The sequence below is a fragment of the Oryctolagus cuniculus genome, chromosome 5 (genome assembly GCF_964237555.1).
Source record: "Oryctolagus cuniculus chromosome 5, mOryCun1.1, whole genome shotgun sequence".
Taxonomy (NCBI): Eukaryota; Metazoa; Chordata; class Mammalia; order Lagomorpha; family Leporidae; genus Oryctolagus; species Oryctolagus cuniculus.
This window is the reverse complement of record NC_091436.1, coordinates 5667537-5684627: the sequence shown is the minus strand read 5'-3', so window position 1 is coordinate 5684627 and position 17091 is coordinate 5667537. Positions and strand designations below refer to the sequence as shown.

The 17091-nt window shown below is 39.9% G+C and overlaps 1 protein-coding gene and 1 long non-coding RNA gene across 7 annotated transcripts in view; one reads left to right on the top strand and one right to left on the bottom strand.

Annotated features, from left to right (window-relative positions):
- The window catches only part of LOC127493112 (uncharacterized), a 59044-nt gene extending 55076 nt beyond the window's left edge, over positions 1 to 3968 (bottom strand). Inside the window, exon 1 of one of the 2 annotated variants that reach the window (XR_007923143.2) lies at positions 3718 to 3968. This is a non-coding gene — a long non-coding RNA (uncharacterized lncRNA). The remainder of the gene's footprint in view (positions 1 to 3717) is intronic. The other variant, XR_011388433.1, reaches the window with a different exon arrangement.
- PACRG (parkin coregulated) overlaps positions 1 to 17091 on the top strand; it is a 578050-nt gene that overhangs the window by 316771 nt on the left and 244188 nt on the right. For all 5 annotated transcript variants that reach the window (XM_017345476.3, XM_002714988.5, XM_051855185.2 and 2 more), the window contains exon 3: positions 14310 to 14481. In XM_017345476.3, coding sequence (XP_017200965.1) covers positions 14310 to 14481 — 172 coding nt within the window. The remainder of the gene's footprint in view (positions 1 to 14309; positions 14482 to 17091) is intronic.

The following is a 17091-nucleotide window of genomic DNA, read 5'->3' as shown; positions in this document are numbered from 1 at the left end:
CCTCTCTCTGTAACTCTGTCTTTCAAATAAATCTTTTTTTAAAAAAGATGAGTTTAATTTGGTGTGAAAAGGACATGAAGAATCATCATGAATATACACAAAATAATAAAGTACTGATAAAATAGACACACAAGTAAAAAGAGAAAAGAACCAAAAATTATAACTATAAAAAATCATCAAACCACAAAGATAAATAGAAGGAAGAAGAAAAGGAACAAAGATTATAGAAAATAATTAGAAACAATTTTTAAAAATGATTTAAGGAAGTCCTTACCTAAAAATAGTAAAATTGAATTTAAATGAAAATTGAATTCTCCATTCAAAAGGCATGAAGTGACTTAACAGGTAAAAGGAACAAAGACCCCACTATTTCCCGCCTACAAGAAACTCACTCTATTAGTGAAGACACACATAGACTAAGAGTGAGCACTTGGGAAAAGATATTCTGTGAAAACAGAACCCAAACTCAAGCAGGAGTATCTATACTCATATAATTCAAAATAGACTTAAGAAAACAAAAAACTGTAAAAAGAGAGAAAGAAGGCTATTACTTATTGAAAAAAGGACGAATTCACTGGAAGGTATAACAATTATATTTATATATATATATATGTACACCGAACATCAGACCACCCAAATGCATAAAGCAAAAATTATTAGGCCTAATGTAGAGATAGACTCTGGAAATAATAGTTGGTGTCATCAACACCCCCACTTTCATCAATGGAGAGATCATTCAGACAGAAAATCAACAAAGATGCATTGGAGCTGAACAATACTCTAGAAGAATTGGACCTAGCAGATACTTACAGAAAAATTCATCAAGGCTGTGGAATATACATTCTTCTCCTCAGCACATGAAATGTTCTCCAGGATTGTATGTTAGGCCACAGAAATGCCTCAGTAAATTTTTAAGAATTGAGATCATATCATGTATCTGTTCAGAGCACAATGGACTAAATCCAGAAATCACTGATAGGAACAGCATTAGCAAATAAATATATAAAAATTGATCAACATGCTCCTGAATGAGCAGTAAGTCATTGATGAAACTAAAAGGGAAGGAAAAATGTTTTTGATGGGGGCTGGCGCTGTGGCAGCAGCGGGTTAACGCCCTGGCCTGAAGCACTGGCATCCCATAAGGGCACCGGTTTGAGTCCTGGCTGCTCCACTGCCGATCCAGCTCTCTGCTGTGGCCTGGGAAAGCAGTAGAAGATGGCCCAGGTCCTTGGGCCCCTGCACTTGTGTGGGAGACCTGGAAGAAGCTCCTGGTTCTTGGCTTTGGATTGGCCGGTGCAGCTCCAGCTGTTGCGGCCATCTGGAGAGTGAACCAGCGGATGGAAGACCTCTCTCTCTCTCTCTCTCTCTCTGCCTCTCCTCTCTCTGTGTAACTCTGACTTTCAAATAAATAAATCTTAAAAAAAAGAAAAATGTTCTTGAAACCAATGAAAATGAAAACAATATATCAAAACCATAAGGTAGAGCAAAAGTAGTATTAAGAGAGAAACTTGTGGCTATAGATACATACCTCAAAAAAAGACAAAAAGATTTAAAATATAACAGTGCACTTTAAAGACTTAGAGAAAGAAGAAAACACTAACTCCAATATTATTAGAAGGAAAGAAATAATAAAGGTAAGAGGAGAAATAAACTTAAAACTAAAAAATACAAATATTAATGAAGTGAAAAGTTGAGTTTTGAAAGATAATCAAAATGGACAAATATCTGACCAGATTATCAAATAAAAAAAGAACTCAAATAAATAAAATTAGAAATGAAAATAAACATTATAATTGATAACCATAGAAATACAAGGATCATAAGAAAATACTATGACCAATAATATACTAAAAATTAAAAATCTGGGAGAAAATAAGTTGGTAGACATACACAACCCACAAGGATTAAATAAAGAACATATAGAAAAATCTAAACAGAACAATAATGAATAATTAAGTTGAAGCTGTAATTAGAAGTTTCCTATTTAGGATATGATGATTTTATCATTGAATTCTACCAAATGTACAAACAAGGATTAAATCTAGTTCTTCTCAAACTGTTAAAAACAAAAAGTGGAAAGCACCTTTGCCAAAAGTTTATATAAGGCCCACATTATCTTCATACCAAAGTCAGACAAAGATTTACAAAAAAGGAAACCCACAGACCAATATATCCCTGGTGAACATAGACAGAAAAATTCCCAGGAGAATGCTAACAAATCAAATCAAATAACAAGACTGTATGCCATGATCAAGTGACATTTGACTCAGGGATTCAAAGGTAATTCAACACACACAAAACAATAAACATAATACATCTCAAAAACAGAATTAAGAACAAAGAATTGTATGATCATCTCAGCAGAAGCAGAAGACGTTGATGAAATTAAACATTCTATCATAATAAAAATTCTAAGCAAATTAGACACAGAAGGAACATACCTCAGCACAAGGAAAACTGGGTGACAAACCCACATCATACTGAATGAGGAAGGGATGAAAGCCTGTCCTTTAACATCTAGAACAAGATGAGATGTCCACTCTTACCACTCTTACCACTTTTATTTAACCTAGAAATGGAAGTCATAGCAAGAGAAGTCATAGGCAAGAGAAAGAAATAAACATCTAAATTGGAAAAGAGAAAGTCAAATTGTCTGTATGCAGATGACATGATATATATATATATATATAGAGAGAGAGAGAGAGAGAGAGAGAGAGGCCTAAAGACCCCACCAAAAAGCTCTTAGAACTGATAAATGAATCAAGTAAGACTGCAGGTTAAAAAGTAAACATACAAATGGTAGCATTTTTATATAACAATAAAGAATTTGCTTATAAAGGAATCAAAAGCGATTCACAACACCTACCAAAAAAGTAAAATTTCAGGAACTGAATTTAACAAAGACAATTAAAGTTCTCTACAATGAGAATTATAAAACACTGATGAAGCAATTGAAGAGAACAGAAACTATGGAGAGACAACTCATGTCCAACAATTGGAACACTTAATAGTGTCACAGTGTCTTATCTACAAACAGTTATCTGTACATATTTAATGCAGAATCCATCAAAATACCAATTAAATTCTAAACAGAAATAATCAAAATTCATTAAATTCTTATGGGATAACAAAAGACTCAAAGTAGCCACAGCAATCCTAAGCAAAAATAACAAGACTGGAGACATCACAATACCTGACTACAAAACATTAAAAAGCTACTGTAACCCAAACAGCATGGTACTGGCAAAGAAAGACATAAAGCAGTGGAACAGAACAGAGAGCAAGAAATTAGTCCACATGCCTGTAGCCAGTGGATTTTTAACAAAGTACCAGGAGCATAGTTTGGAGAAGTGATACCCTCTTCAGTAAATGGTGCTGGTAAAACTCCATATGTAGGAAAATCAAACCAGGTCCCTACTTCTCCTTGTGTAACAAAATCTACTCAAAATGGGCCACAGTCCTAGATGCAAGACATGAAAGTATGATACTTCTGTAAGAAGGCATACATGTTTAAATTATTGTACTATATTCCATAATTATGTACGAATATGTTTCATTCCAAAAAAATTTAAGAGATCTATTTTAATTATCTGTTAAATACTCATAAAATTCCTGAAATGCAAAATAATCAGTGAAACTTTAGGGGAAGCAAAATATCATATTATTTTTATAATATATAAGGTTGCAGAATTTATAAATTTCTAGGAACTTACGTACTCCTTCATGTTTTGGGGTCAGTGTCCAACGCCAGACCCTCTGCGCACTCTGCCATGTCCCTGGCCTCAGCCCTAAATATAAGCATTCATGTGCCGGTCATTGTTCCTTGGCTAAGTCATTCTCTCAAAGAAGTTGACACTTCATCTAAAGACAGATTCATCTAAAGGAGAGCACAGATTCAAAAGCTCAGGATTAAAATTCAGCACATATTTATGGAGCTCTCTTCGTCCATGCCAAACACCCTTCTCGGCAATGACAAGACCCTGAACAACAGAACTTCAGACGCTGTAATGAATAAGTGATGAGGGCTACAAAGAAAATGAAAGGGGCCGAGAGGCAGCGGTCGCAGGGCCTCACTGAGCCCAAGTCCAGATGAAAGACCTTGCCAGAGACAAAAGGTTTGGAGAGGAGGAGGATGGTGTGGTGTGGACTGAATTGTTCCCCCTCAAATCTGTGCTGAAGCACTCTCTTCAGTGCGCTTGTCTTTGTTGATGAAGCTTGTCAGATGTAAGAAGGGTTTGAAGCTTATCAGGATGTAAGAAGGGTTAAATGAAATTGTAAGATTAGCCTCTCATCTGATAGGATTGTTTCCCTTATCAGAAAAGGGACACTGGAGGCTCTCCATACACAGAGGGAGGACAGGATGAGAGGCCAGCTGTCTACCCATCAGAACCTGGCCATCCTGACACCCTCGCCTCACACTTGCAGCCTCAAGAACAGGGAGAAAATAAATGTCTGTTTCTTAGGCTACCAGCCTGCAGTCTTTTGTTCTGGCAGCTTCCGGGGACGAACATATCTGCATCCCAAGAAAGCCTCTAAGGAGGAGAGAGTGTGAAGCCAGGCCAGCCTGAGAAACACACAGCACTTTACTCATAGGAGGAGGGTGGGAAGTGAAGAGCCCAGAGGGCAGAAGAGGGAGGCCAGGGCCCCACACAGTGGAGAAAGGAAATCGGGAGGAAGAAGTAGACACAGGCAGATCAGTTAGGGAAGTATGGGAGCAAGCCAGGCAAGGCAAGTAGCTGGTTTAGATGAAGCTGTCGTGAGCCAAACAGTGGTAAAGGGGGTGGAATGAGGAGGTCTGGGGAGATGGGACCAATCGGACTGCTGATGCATTCAACGTGAAAGTCGAAGGTGGGGAATCAGGTGGGGATGTGTTGTCAGGAGGTCCAGGGAAGACAACTTCACGAGGTCAACTGTGTCATCCTGATGAGAACAGAAAAGCATCAGGGGATTGGACCAAAGCAAGTCACTGGTGACCTTGATAAAAGCAACTTCAGTGAAATGTTGCAGGAGCAGGTTACAGAGCGAATGGGAATGGGAAAGGGAAGAGAGTGACTATTCAAGAAAAGGTCTACTGAAAATGGAGCTGTAAAGGAAGGAACTTGTCAGAAAAAAAGGAAAGCATGCATAAGTGAAGGCTGCTCTTCTATTTAAAAACAAACACACGTGCATATTCGTGCAAAAAAAGGATCTTAATAAAAGTGCAACGTAAGAGGATTTACATTCAACTGAAAACAATTTGTTAGCAGTAGTAGTGATAGTATTTATAATAAAATTATAGACTAATAGAAGATATGAAAGCAGAAATTTTCAGCAAAAAATTATCCTGGAGCAATTAGAATGTTAATTGAAGAGGTTTGTGACCTCAAAATGTAATAGCAAGTTGGCATTACATTATTAAGGCCATACTCTACAATGATCACAGATAGACCAAATAATTGATAAACAGATCAAAACAAGAACTCCTTTTAGAGTATATTTGGTATGAAAGAAGTGTTGTGTCTGTGAACCATGTGGATTTAAAGACGTAGAGATTTTTTTCCTCAATACTTCTATTCTTTCACTCAATGTTTCTATTGCTCTTTCTTTCTCTTTTCTAATCTTTTCTCTCATCACTTTCTTTGTCAAAGTTTTGAAGATAAGAATGCTGTGGATACTCAGTACTTGTTGTCTGAAAGCATTACTAAATCCAAGAGGGAAAACAAATCCAGTGTAAGCTGTTTAGGAGAGACCCAGAGAGAGGGGAAAAAGGAAATGGCTAGAAGAGGAAATGCCAGGCAAACCAATCATGACACTATTGTTATTGGTAAGGGGGATGGAGGCAAAGGTAAATGGAACAATTTGCCAGGGATTACAGCAATATTGAACCACAATGTGCCTGACAACAAAGCCTGCAAGTCAGCACCAGGTCACACAGCCAGACTGACTGAGCTTGAATCCCAGCTCCAGCAGTCTCCAGCTGCAGACCTTAGGCAAGTTGTTAAGCCTCACTGTGCCTTGGTTTCCTTACACTGAAAACTGGAACACTAATAATCCCACATCTTAGAGCAGTTGTGAATATTAAGAGAACTAGGACACACAAAGTGCTTTCAACAGTGTCTGCCATCCAAAACATTGGCACTGTTGTTTCTGCAGTTGGTACTGTTGCCCCAAATCATGCAAAAATAGAATCACACAAATCATACAAAGATAGAATTCCAAGGAAGAATTGCCAAATCAACAATCTTTGTAGAAGACTTTTTAACTTGCCCCGTCACTATGCTAAATATGTTTGAAAATGCTTCAGATGACTATCAGACAGCTGTAATAAAATAATCAATGTGTCTTTTTTCCTGAATTCACTTTTTGTATCGTTTCAACCAATTTTTATTCACAGAATATAAATCTCTTCAAAAGAATACATTCCTTCACTTAGTCAATGGCAAAAAGCCTTGCTGAACAGAAACTAAGCCTAAACATCATCACTTTATTTAAACAGAAATACAGATCATGAAAAGTGTATGAACACAGAATGCAAAATGTATTTTTCACTTAAGCTGTTATTAAATTCCTTCACTGACAACCACGTTTTAACCATTGAACAAATTGAACTTAAATTAACAGTAGTAAAAATATAAAAATTCAAATTTAAACATGAAAATATGGAATAACAACAAAAAAGAACAGGAAATATCTTCATTACCAAACATATTAACAAGTTCAAAGACACTCAGATACTTTCTGAGGCATATCAAAATACCTACATCAAAGGTTGCATTCATTTGAGAGATATCAATACACATTTAGTTCTGAGCCTATTTGTAGCATTTACAGTACATACAAAGCAGCATTAGACTACTATGGTTCACATTTGAGAAACATATATATATATATATATATATATATATATATAAGCTTTATCTACAACTTGCCAATTTAAGACTATAGCTAACACAGTGACAATTACTCATTTCATATTTTTTCTTCTGAAACTCAGCAGGCAACTTATCATTTAAGCACATGAAATAATGCCATGTCTTCTCTCTTATAATAGTATATTTTAGAATCCAAATACTTTGTATCATGGAAACTTTACCTGGCTGTACAAAGGCTCCCAAATACACTACAGTCATACGTTTCTTCTTTGTAGCTTCCATTATGTTGTTATTTTGGGACAGATAAATGCAGAACACTACTCCAGATTATTGGGCAACAAAAATGTCAGTGTGTCACTAGCTGTATTTAAGTACGAGCATACCACAACCACAACCATGGCAAGTAAATGCCCTCACACGTTCTCCACTGCTTCTGGGATTCCTTTCCACATCACAGGAGCTAGTTTAATGGATACTGTCAGGTCTCAACCTATCTCTGAGAGTTTCTTTATTAAAAATTTTGAAATTTAACTAATGGAACATCTAAATTCTCAGTAAGCTAGTTTTTTTTTTCTTACTCTTCACTAACTAGTTCAAATACAATATGTAATGTTTTAAATTTTTATAGATACCTTATTAAAATGATTAAAAGTACCTAAAATACCATTAATGGGTAAGATATTAACCAAAAAAAATGACACTAAGAATGTTTTTGAGAAGATTGTTTTCCTAAGTAGAAAAGCCATGAGATTCATAATGAACACAGACATAATGACACTTCACCTTGCTGTTTTAGAACATCAATAATAAGAGTAAATGCATGAAGCACAGAAAAGAAGAGCAGGATTTTAGGAGAAAGATCTGATAAACACTTGAACTTTGGATGCCTCAAACACAAAAAGGTTCACAGTGCTTATAAGCGCTTTCATTATTCTCATTCTTTAAGTAGCTCAATCTTTATTTCATTTCTAATTTTATCCAGAAATAAAAAACTAATTCATTACATAATATAGCTTATAAATTTTAATTTTCAAGTATTCAAGTAATGCAAACCCCAGTATTTTCTTTTGTGACAGCAATACACTTACAAACTAAGCTTCAAAGACGGGGAAAATTCATTTAAAATAACTGATATACTCTTCTGCTCAAAGACATATGAACTAAGACTTAACACTGTAATCACACAAATCATATGTAATAAAAGAGGAGAAAAAAAGAGATGGTCCAATATAATCAATGTCTCCTTTCTTTAACTTTTATTTAATAAATATAAATTTCCAAAGTACAGCTTTTGGATTACAGTGGCTTTTTCCCCCCATAACCTCCCTCCCACCTGCAATCATCCCATCTCCCATTCCTTCTCCCCTCCCATTCACATCAAGATTCATTTTCAATTATCTTTATATACAGAAGATCAATTTAGTATATAATAAAGATTTCAACAGTTTGCATCCACACAGAAGCACAGAGTATAAAGTACTGTTTGAGTACTAGTTATACTATTAATTCACATAGTACAACACATTAAGGACAGAGATCGTACATGGGGAGTAAGTATACAGTGACTCTTGTTCTTGGCTTAACAATTGAAACTCTTGTTTATGGCCTCTGTAATCACCTGAGGCTCTTGTCATGGGCTGTCAAGGCTATGGAAGCCTTTTCAGTTTGCCAACTCTAATCTTATTTAGACAAGGTCATAGTCAAAGTGGAAGTTCTCTTCTCCCTGCAGAGAAAGATCAGAGAAAGATACCTCCTTCTTTGATGGCCCGTTCATTCCACTGGGATCTCACTCACAGAGATCTTTCATTTAGGGTGTTTGTTTGTTTGTTTGTTTGTTTTTTGCCAGAGTGTCTTGGCTTTCCATGCCTGAAATACTCTCTTGGGCTCTTCAGCCACATCCGAATGCCTTAAGGGCTGATTCTGAGGCCAGAGTGCTGTTTAGGACAACCACCATTCTATGAGTCTGCTGTGTATCCTGCTTCCCATGTTGGATCGTTCTCTCCTTTTTCATTCTGTTAGTATTAGCAGACACTAGTCTCGTTTATGTGATTCTTTTGACTCTTAATCCTATCATTATAATCAATTATGAACTGAAACTGATCCCTTTGACTAGTGAGATGCCATTGGTACATGACACCTTGATGGGATTGAATTGGAATCGCCTGGCATGTTTCTAAGTCTACAGTTTGGGGCAAGTCCGATTGAGCATGTGCCAAACTGTACATCTCCCTGCTCTCTTATTCCCGCTCTTATATTTAACAGGAATCACTTTTCAGTTAAATTTAAATGCCTAAGAATAATTGTGTGTTAACTACAGAGTTCAACCAATAGTATTAAGTAGAACAAAAAAAAATACTAAAAGGGATAAAGTATTAAGTTGTTCCTCGACAGTCAGGACAAGGGCTGATCAAGTCATTGTTTCTCATAGCCTCCATTTCACTTCAACAGGTTTCCTTTTTGGTGCTCAGTTAGTTGTTGCCAATCAGGGAGAACATATGATATTTGTCCCTTTGGGACTGAATTCACTCAGCATGTTGTTTTCTAGATTCCTCCATTTTGTTGCAAAGTACCGGATTTCGTTTTTTTACTGCTGTATAGTATTCTATGGAGTACATATCCCATAATTTCTTTATCCAGTCTACTGTTGATGGGCATTTAGGTTGATTCCAGGTCTTAGCTATTGTGAATTGAGCTGCAATAAACATTAAGGTGCAGACAGCTCTTTTGTTTGCTAATTTAATTTCCTTTGGGTAAATCCCAAGGAGTGGGATGGCTGGGTTGAACGGTAGGGTTATATTCAGGTTTCTGAGGAATCTCCAGACTGAATTCCACAGTGGCTTAAACAGTTTGCATTCCCACCAACAGTGGGTTAGTGTCCCTTTTTCCTCACATCCTTGCCAGCATCTGTTGTTGGTAGATTTCTGTATGTGAGCCATTCTAACCGGGGTAAGGTGAAACCTCATTGTGGTTTTGATTTGCATTTCCCTGATTGCTAGTGATCTTGAACATTTTTTCATGTGTCTGTTGGTCATTTGGAAAAAGATTCAAAAACAGATTGCCTTAATATGTGGCTAGATTCCCAGAAACAGGATATTCTGACACCTAACAAACTACAGAATAAAAACAAGAGTGAGTTCAATTTCCCTGCCATTTTTCCATAAATGTTCCTACTGTTTACTTTGGATTTCCTTTGTACTTTTACTGGGAGATTTTTTTGCCTTCATCTTCTTTCATTGTGAAGACCGTGTTTCTGTGTGTAGCGTATCCTTAAGTATCTTTTGTAAGGCTGGACAAGTGGTGATAAATTTTTTCAAATTCTGTTTGTTATGGAAAGTCTTTATGTAACCTTCATTCATAAATGAGAGTTTTGCAGGGTACAGTATTCTGTGTTCACATTTTTTTTTCTTAAGACTTGGAATATATCTCACCATTCTCTGGCAGCTTGTAGGGTTTCTGATGAGAAGTCAGTTATGAGTCTAATCGGAGATCCTCTGAAAGTTATCTGCTGTTTCACTCATGTACATTTTAGAATCTTTTCTTTATGTTTTATTGTGGAGAGTTTGACTACAACGTGTCATGATGAAGATCTTTTCTGATCATGTCTATTAGGAGTTTTATGTGCTTTTTGTACTTGGACATCCCTTTCTTTTTCCAAATTAGGGAAGTTTTCTGTAATTGTTTCACTAAAAAGACCTTCTGATCCATTCTCCCCACCACGCATTCAGGAAGTTTGAAGACCTGCATGTTGGGTCGTTTGATAGTACCCCATAAATCCCCAAAGCTTTTTTTTGGTTTTCTAATTTATTCTTTCTTTCTTTCTTTCTTTCTTTTTTTTTTTTTTTTTTTGGTCTGACATAGAATTTCCAGAGATTTGTCTCCTAACTTCTTTATTCTGACTCACCAAGTCTGTTCTTAAGGCTTTCTATCACATTTTTTATTTGTTTTATTGAATTCTTCATTTCCAATATTTCATTTAGATTTCTCCTTAAAATCTCAACTTCATGGGGACTTCATGGGAAAATGTTCATTCATGTCATGTATGTACTTCTTTAATTCATAGATTTCCTTCTAATTACTTCTAAGGAATCCTACCATCAATTTTTTGAATTCTGTTTCTGGCATTTCTTCAATTCTTCATTTTCACATTCCAGTATTGAAATGTTGTTGTGTTCCTTTGGAGGCATCATGTTGTTTTCTTTATTCTTGTTTCTTGAGTTGCTGTGTTTATTTTTGGGCATTTGTGGAGATACTTGTTTTTTTTTTCCCCTGTGGTGATTTTTATCTCTGGACTATTCCTCTGTGGATTAGTGGAGTGTCTGCTTTTCCGTGAATACCCAGAGTCATGTGCTGAGTGTGGCCAGGGAGCTCTGTTTCGTAGTCCAGGGTGATGGGCATGTCCGAAGGGATGCCTAAATTAAGTGTGGTAAATCAATCTTCCTCCCTCCCTCTCTCTCCCTCTCTCTCTCTTTCTTTTTTAGCAGAGAGGAGGGATTAATCCTGTTGGCACCATCTTATGCTCACCTGCCCTCCTACAAAGAGACCAATGCCAGATTGCTAGCCCCAGTGGGTGTAATATTCATTTGTACTGCCACAAGAACCACACAAAGGATCCATGCAGTTTTTGATGTGAGCACAGATCCCATAGCAAAGACCCTAACCAGGGAATCAGGGAGCCCCAAGCACATGGAGCTGCCCACAGTGACTACTCAAAGACCCAACCATACCCTGCACCCTTAGCTGCAGCCACAGTGTTTTCACAGTCCTGGCATGCAAGGCTCCCACAGTCATGAGCACCCAACCCCCTGTCAATTCTCCCATCCAGACACAGACTTCTCTGCTTGGCTGGTTGCTGGTCGCAGACACAAGCTGGCAAAGCTGTTACATATGTCCAAAATGGTGCCTGCCCTCTCTCTCTGCTTGTTATAGAACACTGGTGCTGGGTAGTCGGGGAGAGAGAAGCGTGCTCCCATTTTTTTCCTCTAGTTTGGTGGGCACTATCCTCCAGAGTGCTCCAAGCCAGATTCACACCAGGCTCTTCCAGCGGCTTTATTGCCACTGGCTTGGGCTACTGCAGTCTGGTCTCATCTCACTCTCCAAAGCTGATGCTGAGGCCCTTGGCTGCTGGGGTCCTGAGCTGTATGCATCTACACCTTCCACATTGGTCTACAGTGTCCCTCTAATTTGTATGGCATTTCCTCTGCTTTTCTTCTTAACTCTACCCTGCGATTGGACTCTCTCCATGTTTTTTTAAACTATCTTCCCCTAGACTAGAGCAATAAACTCCCTCCCTATTCCGTCCTCAAATTAAGTAAAAACATAATCTACATAACAAAAGTACACAGTAAAAAATAGCAAATTAAAAACAACAACCAGAGACCAAAAAAATTAAGATGACTTAAGTTAAACTAGGCATGACCATAAATGTAAATGACTAAAATTGATATATTAAGATGCAAAGAATCTTAGATCATATTAAATTAGTAAAGGAATATTTTGCTGCTTATAAGAGAAACACATAAAACTGCAACAATGGGCCAAAAGAAAGGGAATTAAAACATCCCAAAATGTGAATAAAAAGTATATTATAGATAGCACTTTTATTATGAAGTAGCTTAGAAGGCAAAATTATACATAAGATTGTACCTTTAGGAACTGAATGATGCAGCAATAAATTTCCTTAAATATACAAAATACTTTTCTAAAACATTTTAAATGCACAAAAATCCTTGAGATAAGTAATATTAAGTAGATATTTCATCAACTTTCACTGGCTTAATTAAATTTTATAGATATACAAGGAATATAAAGTAAAGTTGACATTTGTGTGGTCTACATTTGGAATTCATTTTCTAAGCCCCAGTTCCAAAAGAGGATCTGAATGACATCTCTCACCGACAAACCATCTTGGTTAGCCGGGTTCTCTCTTCACCAGGACCTTTGCCTGAGGGTGCATTGTAAGAGAGAACATCACAAGCAGAAAGCTGTGAGACACTTGGTTCATCCAGACTCACAGTAAACACCCGGGAGCCCTCCAGGTCTGTTATGGCTCCTCACAGGCAGAGGCAGGCGGGCATGTGCCAAGAGCCTGCAGAACCTGGGGGGTGGCTGGAGGGCATAAAATCTTGCAGGAACAGACAAAGGAGTTTCCCAACGGCCTTGCTGACCTGATGGCTCCTTACTTAATTAGACTGTGATTATTGGAAGCTGGATGCATTCATGGAAACTTGGAAACCTGGAAAATTGAGCCTCCTTATGGGAAGGTCACTTCCTTTGCCCTGGATCAGTAGTCTGAGTCTGTGAGCTGCTTTCTGTGTATAACATCACCAGCATCTTGCTGGTGCGAGGCCATGGAGACTCCAGGCAGCCAGTGGTCAGGGCAATAGTAAATCTCCTGCATGGAGATAATTCCCAACTCACCATCTCTCTTCTCAACTCCAGAACTTGGTTCCTGTTCCTTGCTGGTGCAGAGGCCCAGATGAGAGGGTACAGAGGCACTGCTGAGGGTGCTGGGGGTGCGGTTTGGGATGGGTGGAAGCAAGCTCGTGGAGAGCTGGGACATCTGGTGTTGAGGTGTCGGAGGTCCATCTGAGGTCAGCCCATTCTTCCCTCTCTTTCCTTGATGGCACCAGCAGTCTGTCATCCAGGTCCAGGGAAACAAGCAAAGAACCCTTTGACCCGTCCCCCTCCTGCTGTCCAGGCCTCTGACCCCAGGCTGATACACTTCCCCACGCTTGTCGTTAGCATACTCCTCAGGAAAACATTCTGTTACATTCCCGCTGGAATTCTGGGTGCCAGTCTCTTCCACCTGCTTTCTTTCTTCCATTTTATGCTTCTAGCAATTGTTACATACAGATTTAGGAGCATAGTGCTATTTCCTACCCTACCCTCTCTTCCTCCCACACTCCCACCCTTCCCTTCTTATTCCTTCTCTTAATTTTTTACAATAATTACTTTCAGTTTACTTTATACTCATAAGATTACCCCTACACTAAGTAAAGTGTTCAACAAATAGTAAGAAGAAGGAAAAAAAAGTGTTTCTCAACAGTAGAGACAGGGGCTGTAATCATCGAATCCCAAAATGTCCATTTCACTCCTATACATTACATTTACGGATCTTTCCACATGTGTACTATGGGCTTCTTGAATCCTCCCCAGTTTTTCCACTGTGCCAAATGATTAAAAAAAAGATGGGGGGACACATTATTAATATGCTCCCAAAATAGATTGTGTGTGACTGAGATTTGGCTGTTAAGAGTTACGGTCAGTGATGTGTAACCTCATTGCTGATAGACTAAACACATGACCAAGCTTCAGGTCGCCAGGGGAACTGATCACGAAGATCTTCCTGAGGTTCTCAAGGACTGCTCCCCCGCGTCCGTGACAGAGCCTCACCCCCGCTGGGCCACGTTTGCCTCCACTGTCGTTTTCACGTGGCCTCTCTTCTCTCTCTGCTTCCAGGTAGAAATCGAGAAGCTGGATTACCATCATTATCTGCCTCTGTTTTTTGATGGGCTTTGTGAAATGACATTTCCCTATGAGTTTTTTGCTCGGCAAGGAATCCACGACATGCTGGAACACGGGGGGAACAAGATTCTACCTGTCATTCCACAGCTCATTATCCCGATAAAAAGTAAGTGAACAGGTGAAAAACCATCACCCGGTTTATATGGTCCCACTTTTTGACAGGTTGCTAATGAAGCAATAAAACACGACAGAGCCGATCTCCAGGTTTTGCAGGAATTTTTATACATTGACTTATGAAGCCAGACAACCCAAATCTCCAAAAATATATCCCATCATCGAGCTCGCCCTACAGCTTGGCCACATAAATAAGCTAAATTGCATAGGGTCTGCACTGGTCTAAAATGCATTATGGTAGCAATACAATCATTAACATTAACTTATGCATTCAGAAGTGAAGTCCCTGTATGCACACACTGCTGCTGATTCCCAAGTCCTTTTTAAACAGCATCCCTAATTTTTAAATTACAATATAAACACTCAATCATGTTGAGTGCCTTGTGGGTAGCAGGATTTGTAATTCTAAGAAAAAAAAAATACATCTGGCCTGGAGAAAAATGAATGTTTCTAGCAACACAAAATTTTTAGTCTGCAGTACGTTACCTAGGGTGACCCTGACTTGACCTGTCTGTGTGGTAGGATGATGTTTCCTTTCTGTGGCATCTTATCTGGCCTGAGGCTCCTGGACAAGTTGGCTGAAAGTGGCCGCCTGCAGCAGCATTTCTGAGACTGTCCTGTGAGCGCCACAGCTCCAGAACAGAGCCTCCCAAGCAATTCAGTCCAATCTAGTTGTTGTTTTTAAGGTTTATTTATATATTTGAAAGTCACAGTCAGAGTTGATCTTCCATCTGCTGGTTCACCCCTCAAGATGGCTGCAACAGCCAGGACTGGGCCAGGCTGACACCAGGAGCCAGGCCTTTCATTAAGGTCTCCCAGATGGGTGTAGGCGCCCAAACACTTGGGCAATCTTCTGCTACTTTCCTGGGACATTAGTAGAGAGCTGGATAAGAAATGGGACTGCTGGGACAGGAACTGGCACCCCTGTAGGATGCTGGTGTTTCAGGGGCGGCTTTACCTGCTATACCACAACTCCAACCCCCAGTCCAGTCTTCTTGTCTTGCTTCCAGAACCACCGATGGCCCTTGGAATAGAGCCACCCATGACCACCCATGGCCACCTTGGCTCCCACTGACAAGTCAGAGTGAAGACGGCTCTCCCACTAGATGTGGGCAAGCCTATCTCCTCTTACCATCGCCCATCATGCCCTGCTTCTCTCAGAACTGCCCACCTGCACCACGATGCTGTCACCAATTAAAAGTAGGGAATCAGGGACAGGCGTTTGGCTTAATGTTTAAGACTACCATGTCCCAGGTCAGAGCACTCAGGTTCACCACTCAGCTGAGGCTCCTGAACCCCCACTCCCTGCTAACGCACACCAGGGCGGCAGTGGTGATGGCTTAAGCAGTTGGGTCACTGCCACCCACGTGGGACTCATGCATTGACTTCCTGGTGCAGCTCCAATCCTTGGCAGCATTTGGGAAGTGAGCCAACAGGTGGGGGCTCTCTTGCTGTCTCTGTCTCTGCCTCTCCAACCAATCAATGAATCCACCAAACAGTAGAAGTTAAACGCAGGACATCCGTGTCTCTGTGAGCTCCATAGGTGAAGAAAACCCCACCTTTTATCAGGAGCATTGCAGGCATTCTCAGCTCCCTGCCGCCAGGCCCCACTGCCCCGAAGCTCCTGCGGGTTAAAGAGGCCTCAGCCCAAGTTGTCCTGTCTCTGGCTCCACGGTGAACCACTTCTCAGGATGCCTGGCTGGATGCCTGCATCTAGGGGAACTCCAGTATCAGTGTCTCCGGTGTGTCTTCCCACGTGATTTGACCAAATCTAGAGCAAAACAGTTCAGCCTTGTGTCATTTCTCAGTCTGGCTTGTCTGATCTTACCTGTAGTCACCTTTCACTGGTTTGAGTTAGGCATCACGAGCACATGGGGTTTGCAGCTGTCTGATCTCACTGCTTACATCCAATCAACTTTGAAACTTGCCCTCATGTCTGGCATCGCTATGGTGATCTGTAAGTGGCCGTGTAGTAATTTCACCAGGACGTGGCGAGCCGAACCAAACAAAGGGATAGACAGACGGGTGAGAAAAGTAAGGTGGAAAGAAAGGGGCCTTTTAAAGAAGCTTCCCCGTGCCTGCCTGCACCAGCTGAGCCAGGGACAGTCTTTGCCTCTCTGGCAGGGGCATGTGCAGGGCCGAGCAGGACCTCCTCAAAACGTCATTCATTCTCTCCAATGGGTCGTGGTCTTTGAATATATCAAATGCTAGTTGGAATGCCTCTCATCTTTTTTTTTTTCATTTTTTTTTCATTTTTTTTTTTTACTAAAGAGACGACACAGGTACAAAGAGAGAACTCCCATCTGATTCATTCCCCAAGTGCCTTCAAGAGCAGAGCATGGGCTGAGGCCAAAGTTCAGAGCTGGAAAGTCCATCCAGGTCTCCCTGTGAGTGGCAGGAACCCAACCACTTGAACGAGCACCACTGCTTCCTGGGGTCTGCATTAGCAGGAAGCTGCAGTCAGAGTCAGAGGCTAGAGCCAGAAATCAAACGCAGGCATTCCAATATGGGACTCAGCCATCTTAACCCGCTAGGACAAACTCCCCCACAACACACACACACACACACACACACACACACACACACACACCCCAAATGCCAG